We start from the raw sequence: 10,175 nt of genomic DNA on the forward strand, positions 1-10,175 counted from the left end.
ATGGGCGGCGGTAATCACTTAACATCAGGTTACCTGCCTGCTCGTTTGCTCACTATTTCTATTTTTGTTTTAGTGAAGCCATCCAGATTTTTGATGTAAATTTTGGGGCCTATCTCAGCTTGATCTTGATACTTATAGTACGCGACAGATCGAGATAGCAATCGGGGTGAGGACAACGCCCCGTACACCCGCACAGCCCCTCGCTTACCCGGTGCGGGATAGCGCGGGTGACGTGCGAGTGTGCCGGGCGTCCCCCCGCCTCACACCCCGATCGCCATCTCGACCTGTCTACCTATGATCAGTAAGGCTAGGCCAAATTTATAATCTTTAATCTAAATATATAAAAGTAAAAGGTGACTGACTGACTGATCTATCAATGCACAGCTCAAACTACTGGACGGATCGGGCTGAAATTTGGCAAGCAGATAGCTATTATGACGTAGGCATCCGCTAAGAAAGGATTTTTTGAAAATTCAACCCCTAAGGTGGTGAAATAGGGGTTTGAAATTTGTGTTGTCCACGCGGACGAAGTCGCGAGAAGAAGCTAGTCTAAATATGTAAATGGTGACTCACTGACTGACTGATCTATCAACGCACAGCTCAAAATACTGGACGGATCGGGCTGAAATTTGGCATGCAGATAGCTAGGGGTATAGGGAATAGGGGTTTGAAATTTGTGTGGTCCACGCGGACGAAGTCGCGAGCATAAGCTAGTTTTTAACTAAATCTAAATTCGCATGTTTCACCCGGGAATCGAACCAGCTAAAAATTCAAAGTTAAGGGCATGCTAGAAACCTTCGATGGCGTGTTTTTTTTGGCTGTGATTTCAATCAAGTCAATATAGTTTACAAAGTTGGACAAAAACAAAAAGTTTCACGAGATCAGTAGGTATATATTTTCTTACCTAATTACCTATACATAGGTCTATGGTAGCTAAAAGTGATTTATTAATGCTAATATTATTTTTGATATATTATTTTCTTGATTGGCTCTGGTCTGATTCTAACTGTCACAAAAGCTAATTTGTTAAAATATTTACTTAGCAGTACTTTCCTGGCTAGACCAATTGCAACATAATACTAAAATAAACATTAAAAATATATAAAGTAAGGATTAGCTGCACTTCAGGTTTTATTTGTAATAATCCATATTTTAATTCGAAAGTCACCTTTTCACGCCTAAATTGCTAAACTGATTTCGATTAAAGGCATCATGGGTACAGACGTAGGCTACTTTTTATTCTACAAACTTGAGTCTGGGCAGTGGCGTGCACAGGGTTTGAAGCCAGGGTAGGCATTAGTTAGGGGAACCTGTTTACTAGCAGGTCATAATGTAAAATTTGCATTGAGCTATTACAACTGAGGTAAGCAGTGCATTTATGCCTCTATGACCTGCACGCCACTGAGTCTGGGGTAAGTCATAGGGGTTCTTTAAAACCCCTAGTCGCGCGGACGAAGTCGCGGGCATCAGCTAGTATTATATAATTTTAATATAAAATATAGTTAAATAAAAAATACTTTCTAAGTGGCCGGTAGGAATTGATAGGGTTAACGCATATAGACGTGGTCTTTTCGATAACTATAATACGCGATAGGTCGAGATGGCAATCGGGGTGGGGACGCGTCGCACACCCGCACGGACCTCGCGCGCAATCGTACGGGTCGTCACGACGGGACGTCTCGTCCCGGAGATCTTTTCAAAATCTTTCTTTTCAAATCGGTTCAAATTTGACGGAGTTATGGAGTAAAATCGATAAATAAATTAATCCCTTATCGCGAATCCCTAATTTTTTAACGGATAAAACTACCCTTTATGTTAACCCGGGCTATCAGCTACCACTGTACCAAATTTCATAAGAATCGGTTCAGTAGTTTTTGCGTGATGCGGGAACAGACAGACAGATAAAAATTCCAAAAAAAATTGTTTTAGGCTCTATAATAATGCTTCCCCCGATTAAAATTGTCAAAGTATATTTTAACTAGCTGACGCCCGCGACTTCGTACGCGTGGAATTAAGTTTTTTTTTTAATCCCGTGGGAACTCGTTGATTTTCCGGGATAAAAAGTAGCCTATGTCAGTCTCCAGGTCTTTATCTATACCCATACAAAATCCCGTCAATCCATTGAACCGTTGCGACGTGATTCAAGGACAAACCAACAAACAAACACACTTTCGCATTTATAATAAGGGCACTGATGTACAGAAATTGTCCAGCAACAGTTTTATTATAAGTATAGATTGGTTTACTGAAATGGTCAACTTGAGTTGAGATATCCCTAAGGGACATGACCAAATCTTGGTCTTATACCTTTTCCCTGCGATATATATACCATTGAAATTGGTGTACTGAAATAGGCGCCGCGCCTCAGCTCTGTCGGTGTGCCTTGCGCCTTACTCTGATCAAATTCTACTAAAAATGAACAAAATAGCACGAAAAAGTGAAAATATGACTGCATTATAATCAGTTTTACTTTTGCTGTAATATACGTTCTTATTAATCGATTTCGCTGTTTCATGTACCTATGTGTAGATACCACAGCCAACATTCAAAATGTAGAGCTCGGTATTCACTGTAATCTATGCTATGGCTTGGATCCCTACTATTAGCACACAAAATAGACTTAAATGCTCAAATAAGCAAGTGATAAGAACTATGGACAACAGAACTGTGAAGTGTGGATCGTCAGTGTGGGGTGCGCGGCTAGCACGCGCAAGGGTCGCGCGCGGCGGGCGGCGCGGCCAGCGGGCGGCCCGGCGCGGCGGGCTTGTGCTGCACGCCCGACTCCGCCGCGTTGAGGTCCAGTCGCCCGTCTTGAATACTTTGATAAATTTTTTTGGCAGTCTCTAAGAATGCTTCCTCCACGTTTTGACCCCTGAAAATGTATTTTAATAAATCTCATAGTATTTATAAACCTAAATCATGGACTCATAGATCATCATCATCTCAACCCATCGCCAGTGCACTACTGCGCACGCACCCCTCAAAATATTATTACTACGTAACGTACATAATGTATGAGGATGTCAACCATAACATCCTCATACGTTTAAATGTGATTTGTGTGAAGAACGTGGCGCATAAATTAAATTGAATTTAATTTAGGTATATTAACCGGTAAACTTAACATCAGGATATTTAAATATAATACAACATAAATATCTAAACCTCCAGCCCTCCAGCCACAGGACCGATGACCTGAAGAAGGTGGTGGGGAGCGGGTGGATGAGGAAGGCTGAGGACCGCGTTTGGTGGCGTGCTCTTGGAAAGGCCTATGTCCAGCAGTGGACGCAACTAACCTGATGGATTGGATATTGGATTCAAACACATTGTTGACTTTTTTTCATTCCTATCCAAAATAATTCATTGAAGATTTAGGTCCACAAGGAACCATCGATATTATGTGGTATATAATATCTGGATTAGTCCCAGTCAGTTATTGGTGTATAAATCATATTTTATGCATACTGTGTGAGTGGGAAACCGTACTTCCAGTTCTTGACTTCTTTTTGTGAAAGGTCTACTATCCAGCTTTATTGTACACTAGCTGATGCCCGCGACTTCGTCCGCGTGGAAATAGGTTTTTAAAAATCCCGTGGGAACTCTTTGATTTCCCGGGATAAAAAGTAGCCTATGTCACTCTCCAGGTCTTTATCTATACCCATGCAAAAAAATCACGTCAATCCATTGCACCGTTGCGACGTGATTGAAGGACAAACAAACACACTTTCGCATTTATAATAAGGGTACTGATTCGTGGTACGCAACTATGGACCACAGTTCGTCAGGTTCGAATTTCAACTCGTACTTTGCACACTAGCGAGCAAAATTACCATTTTCCACGCCAACTTCAAAGGGCAAACGGATTTTTTCCGAGCGAGTTAGATAAAAAGTTATTTTTTACTTTGTAGTGTTTTTGGAAGTTGGTTTTTTTAATATTCTTATTTTATTAAATTTGCCTTTTGCATATCCAGTTTAGTATTATAAATGCAAAAGTGTGTCGGTCTGTCTGTCCATCTGTCTGTTTGCTAGGTTTTCACGGCCCATCTGTCTGAGCGATTTTGACGAAATTTGATATAGAGATAGCTGGCATTTCAGGAAAGAACATAGGCTATTTATTATAACGGAAAATCAAAGTTACGCGGACAAAGTCGCGGGCGTCACGTAGTTGTTAATAATATAGTAATGTTTACACATAATATAAATATTATTTGCAGGAATGCAGGTAAAGAGCCAATGAGTATTAAAGGTTTCGTCTGTAAAAGCAAGGAGCTAGAGATTTTTCATGAAACTAAAACCATGCAGATACCTAAGCAAAAACTAGTTGGTTATTCAAATAATAAATGCTTGTTTTACTCACGTTTTAGCACTAGCTTCGACAAACATTAGTCCATTCTCATCAGCAAACTGTTTAGCTTCTTCATATGTAACATCTCGTTGACCATCTAAGTCTGACTTATTTCCAATAAGAAATATTACAGTGCTGGGATTTGTCAGATTTCTAGTATCTGTGAGCCAACTACTTAGGTGGTTGTATGTCGACCTGAAATAGAGAATGAAGACACCACAGATGGATGATAAATAATCCCATAAATAATTTTGATGAGCATGATATTTATTTTGCCCTAGCTTATGCTCACGACTTCGTCTGCATTGACTACACAAATTTCAAACCCCTAATTCACCCCCTTAGGGGTTGAATTTTCAAAAATGCTTTCTTAGTGGATGCCTTCGTCATAATAGCTATCTACATGCCAAATTTCAGCCGGATCCACCCAGTAGTTTGACCGTGCGTTGATTGATCAGTCAGTCAGTCACAGTATATTTTTAGATGTACTTCCATAAACTACTTACCTCCTTGTAATATCGTAGACCATAAGGGCACCGGCAGCACCTCTATAATATGAACGTGTCACAGCCCTGAATCGTTCTTGTCCTGCAGTGTCCCAAATTTGAAGTTTTATTTTTTGACCAGCAACTTCAATTATCCGAGTTCCAAATTCTACTCCAATGGTGTGAGGGCAGTCAGCCATAACTAAAGATACGAATTTTTTTTTTGAAAAAAAAAAAACTTTACTTATGCTAATGAATTATTGTAATGAGGATCCAGAAATCTTAGGAATATGTTTTTTCTTTTATATTAATAGTGAACAAACAAGCAAGCAGGTCACTGGATGAGCAGCTCCACAGTGTAAGCATTTGGTTTCTGCTTGACTGGTTTTATGCATATTTTAACACTAAGAAGTTTTCCAGTGCAAGTGCAGTGGAGTTGGGCTGCTCAAATTTCACAATTTAATTGCATTATGTTATATCAAAATTATCACATCACCAACAAGTAAAAATAGATTGTGGAGGATCCACTTACACCCTAACCCCCTGCCCCTCTCCCACAACCCACAGGGACATCATAACTCCTAATCAAAGTAGCACAAATCAAAATCTGTCTCACAAATCACAATGTACCTACAAACAATAAAAAACAATTTTTTTTTTTTTGGTCTTGTTTATATTCTTTGGAGAAGTTTCATGAAAATAGGTACTTTACTTCAATTCAGTTCCAGATATTGGCTTATAGGTGTACCAACTGGATATCATCTTTCAAACATTTTTGTGATTATACGCTAGGTGTATATGATAGGTACACCTTATATAGGTAGGTACTTACATTTTTTCTCTGTGAACTGATGTAGAAGACATGACTTGCCAACTCCCATATCACCAATGATTATATATTTGAAAATATATGAGTAATTATAAGGTCCCGATGTCATTTTGCTAAAAATAAAATGAATTAGTACTTAATACCATTACTACTTCCAAAACAAGGTACCTATGCAATGAATTCGATGAATACACTCATTTTATATAGGTAAATGCAATAATATTATGACTCACGAACTTTTCCAAGCAATAAATGGTTGCTTAGTAGCAATAGTAGGCAGATTAATAAGTACGTATGAGATTTCAGGAACAATACAATGGATGGTAATGTTACAGAAACATCAATGATCAAACACGGCTGGCTGTCTCAGATCTCGGGCTCTCCTTTAAAATTTTAACATAACAGAGGTAGATTAGTAAAACACCTACTTATTAGTTCAGAATGCGTTACTGCAGTAAAAAATTAAGACCGTGGCTAATTTTGCTATTGAACAACACAAACCCTGGAATAATATACTAACAAGAATTTTTATAATATTAGTTGTTGATTACAATGAATGTTCTTCGATGCAAATTGCAATTGCAAAGACGTAGGCACCACAGATCACTATTTACTGGTAGGCCTCAGACCATAGATTATCTACTATATACTAGAGATAGATGTGCGACCATAGATTATCTACTATATACTAGAGATAGATGTGCGACTCTAGATTTCTTTTTCAAAGTTACGCGTGTGCTCACATCTAGAGGGCACTAAAAGCGCGCAAGGCGTGCGAGAGCGCGAAAATTTAAATGCTATTTAAATGTACTTTACTAGAATATTTTATATTTTTGAACATGTTTTAAAAAAACATCAATAATTCCATTAACGTTTGTTTAAAACATGTTTAAAAATATATATTACAAGACTGACTCTTTAAGATACTAAATTATAAAACACTATAGAAATAAAAAGGTTTTAAGGGTTTGTAAAATATTTTATTTTCATAAATTCGTAACTAGGTACATAAAATACATACCCAAATTCAAGACCCACGAGATTGTGAAATAGGTAATGCTCAAATCCAAAATTTTTGGTTAGGTATTTACTTTTCATAACTTTCATATTACTACCACAACTGGTGTATTTCAACGATCTTCAAACTGGTGATTGCAAATTTGATAATTCGTAACTATATATTATTTCATTATCAGTCTTGCTTTCTAAATGTTGTCCTACTATCTCTTTTCATTGTTTAAATGGTTTCATGGAGAGGAGTAGCCAGGTTTTGGAAAGCCATGCAAACATCTGAAAAAGTAATAACATAAAATATGCATTAGTCTATACTTACTTATTGTACTTAATTAGTTGATAGCTGATACCTATAATATAAAAATAACTTAGTCAATAAAGTTCAAAACAAATGTTGTAAGTACACTTAATTACAAAACAAAAAATTTACAGAATTAGTAGTTAATAATCCATAGCAATATGATAAATGCAAAAGTGTGTCAACCTGTCTGTATGCTAACTTTTTACAGTAAATTTGTGTAACCGTTTATGATGAAAGTTAGTACAGAGATAACTTGCATCCAGGAAAGGACATAGGCTTCTTTTGTCACGGAAAACTCAAACAGTTCCCATGGGATCCCCAAAAATCCTAAATCCACCTAGACAAAGTGGTGGTCATCATCTGTTTGGTACAGAAATAGCTTGCATCAGACGGTTGTAACTTGTAGGCCACATTTATCCCGGAAAATTGGACTTCTCACGGGATTTCTAAAATAGTTTTTTCGAGCGGACGAAATCGCAGGAACTATATACCTAGTATCATGATAAAATACCTAATGTGCTAATGGTGCCTTAATGGTGCATAGAGTTTGACTCATTGAAGTAATTTTGAGTTAGATTACGAGTAAGCTGATTTTATACTTACCGAATTAGTCACATCCAGACACACATCGAGATCTCCGTGGCATTTTTCTGCACAAATATATTCACAGAAAAATCATTTCACAAAGCAAAAACAAGTCCGTAATCCGTAGCCGTGGTCAATCGTTCAGGCATAAATCGAGTCACTAAATCAATCCTTAGAATATAGTTATCGAGGTGGTGAAAGGAAATACAGACTACAGAGTCCTGTTATTAAAGCAGGGTCAGATAAATTTAACAGAAATACAAATATTTACTACAGCACACGAAAACATGAAAACTTGGTTATAATTTATTAATGTCATTAAAATTACACCAATGTGCCCGCCATCTATTGACGTCTTTTGTAAACTGTTCTCTATTTGTTTAGTCGTGCTCGCGCTTAGATGGCACCACAAGCGATTTTCAATTTGCGATTTTTTAATGTTCTAGAGTTGCACCCATAGGGGTGCAACTCCAGAACATTAAAAAATCGCAAATTGAAATTCGCTTGTGGTGCCATCTAAGCGCGAGTACGGCTAAACAAATAGATAACAGTTAATAAAAGACGTAAATAGATGGCGGGCACATTGTTGTAATTTTAAATTACAAACATTTGGACAGCCACAGTCACCGTCAGTGGTGCCAGATTAGGCGAATTACCGCCATTTAGGCTACCTCGGCGGGCCAATCGGCGCCCAAAAATCCCGATTGGCTACCAGTAACCATTTAGGCTACCAGTAGGGCGATTGTCTAAAACCGGTATCAATCATTATTACAATCTCAATTGTTCTGATTGGCTGAATTTGTGCAATCCTTGTTGCAACAATGCATTGTAGCCAATAGTGAGCGAGCATTAACCAATCAGAGATGATTGTGATCGTAACATTGTAGCTGTCAAACAACCGCGGTAGGGCCCCTGGAAGATAGAAACGGGCGATTTTAGGCTACTCAGCAGGCAAAATCCTAAAACAAATTCCTAAAGGCCGGCAACGCATCGGCGGCTCCTCTGGTGCTGCAAATGTTCATGGGCGGCGGTAATCACTTAACATCAGGTGACCGCCTGCTCGCTTGCTCGCTATATCTATTAAAAAAAAAAAAAAAAACGGGCGAATTCAATTGGTAAATATCTGGCAACCCTGGTCACCGTTGAAGTTCAAAACTTTTCATGTTTTCGTGTATTGTTGTTTGTGCGGTTCTAAATATTTCTATTTCTGATAAATTTATCTGACCCTGCTTTGTTTACTGGACTCTGTGTTTCCTTTAACCACCTCGATAACTACCTAAGGATTGATTTACGGACTCGATTCATGCCTGAACGATTGACCACGGCTACGGATTACGGACTTGTTTTTGCTTTGTGAAAAGATTTTCTGTCGATAGATTTGTGCAGGGAAAATGCCACGGAGATCTCGATGTGTGTTCGGATGTGAGCAATTCGGTAAGTTTAAAATCAGCTCACTTGTAATCTAACACAAATCTCTTAAACGAGTCAAACTCTATGCTCCATTAGTACATTAGGTATTTTATCATGATACTAAATAATTCCTGCGATTTCGTCCACGTGGATATCATCCAAAAAACCATTTTAGAAATCCCGTGAGAAGTCCAATTTTCCGTGATAAAAGTAGCCTACAACCGTCTCCGATGCAAGCTATCTCTTCACCAAATAGATGATGCCCGCCACTTTGTCTACGTTGGTTTAGCGTTTTAAAGAATCCCATGGGAACTGTTTGATTTTCCGAGGCAAAAGTAGCCTATGTCCTTACCTGGATGCAAGCTTCTCTGTACCTTCTAACTTTTATCATAAACGGTTACACAAATTGACTGTGAAAAGCTAGCAGACAGACAGCCTGACATACTTTTGCATTTATAATATTGGTAAGGATTATTGACTACTAATTCTGTACATTTTTTGTTTTGTAATTAAGTGTAGGTACGTAGGTACAACATTAGATATTATTTTGAACTTTAATGACTATGGTTTTTTTATATTTTACTAGCTGCCCCAGCGAACGTCTTACCGCCTAGTCGATTTCGGGCAATTCCATAAAAACCATCCTCGTACTTCAAGGAATATTATAAAAAAAGAATTAGCGAAATCGGTTCAGCTGTTCTCGAAATTTGCGCTTAGCAACACATTCAGTGATTCATTTTTATATATATATTATAGAGATTAAGTAAATAAGTACAATAAGTATAGATAATACAATAATATATTGCATATTTTATGTTACTACTTTTTCAGATGTTTTGCATCACTTTCCAAAACCTGGCCACTCCTCTTTGAAACGATTTCAACAATGGAAAGAGATAGTAGGACAAGATTTAGAAAGCAAGACTGATGATGAAATATATACGAATTATCGAATTTGCAATCACCACTTTGAAGATCGTTTTTTATACCATCACAGTAAAAGACTAGCAAAGACAGCATTTCCTTCTCTTAACCTTGGTGAGTTTTATTTATTAGTTATTACAGTAGAGAGGATTTTGAGAAATTACATTGATTGACATGTCAATAATAGGTCAAAGCACAGATTGTAGAAGCTTGAAAACACTGGCCAAGTGTGGGTCAGACTTGTGCACAGAGGGTCCCATACTTCAGTCGTATTTTTCGACG

General features: G+C 37.8%; 1 protein-coding gene across 2 annotated transcripts; it reads right to left on the minus strand.

Annotated features, from left to right (window-relative positions):
- Positions 1 to 1,496: 1,496 nt before the first annotated feature.
- Positions 1,497 to 6,246, minus strand: Rab14 (RAS oncogene family member Rab14). Of its 2 annotated transcripts, none has more exons than XM_034973183.2 (5): positions 6,088 to 6,246; positions 5,663 to 5,772; positions 4,852 to 5,032; positions 4,358 to 4,540; positions 1,497 to 2,872 (listed from the first exon to the last, which is right to left on the minus strand). In XM_034973183.2, the coding sequence occupies exons 2-5, from the start codon at positions 5,766 to 5,768 to the stop codon at positions 2,701 to 2,703; spliced, it is 642 nt and encodes a 213-aa protein (XP_034829074.1). In that variant the 5' UTR covers positions 5,769 to 5,772; positions 6,088 to 6,246; the 3' UTR covers positions 1,497 to 2,700. The 2 variants fall into 2 exon arrangements, with proteins under 2 accessions (XP_034829074.1, XP_069365683.1); XM_069509582.1 differs by lacking the exon at positions 6,088 to 6,246 and adding an exon at positions 5,893 to 6,036.
- Between the last annotated feature and the right edge of the window lie 3,929 nt (positions 6,247 to 10,175).

The sequence above is a fragment of the Maniola hyperantus genome, chromosome 1, assembly GCF_902806685.2.
Source record: "Maniola hyperantus chromosome 1, iAphHyp1.2, whole genome shotgun sequence".
Taxonomy (NCBI): domain Eukaryota; kingdom Metazoa; phylum Arthropoda; class Insecta; order Lepidoptera; family Nymphalidae; genus Maniola; species Maniola hyperantus.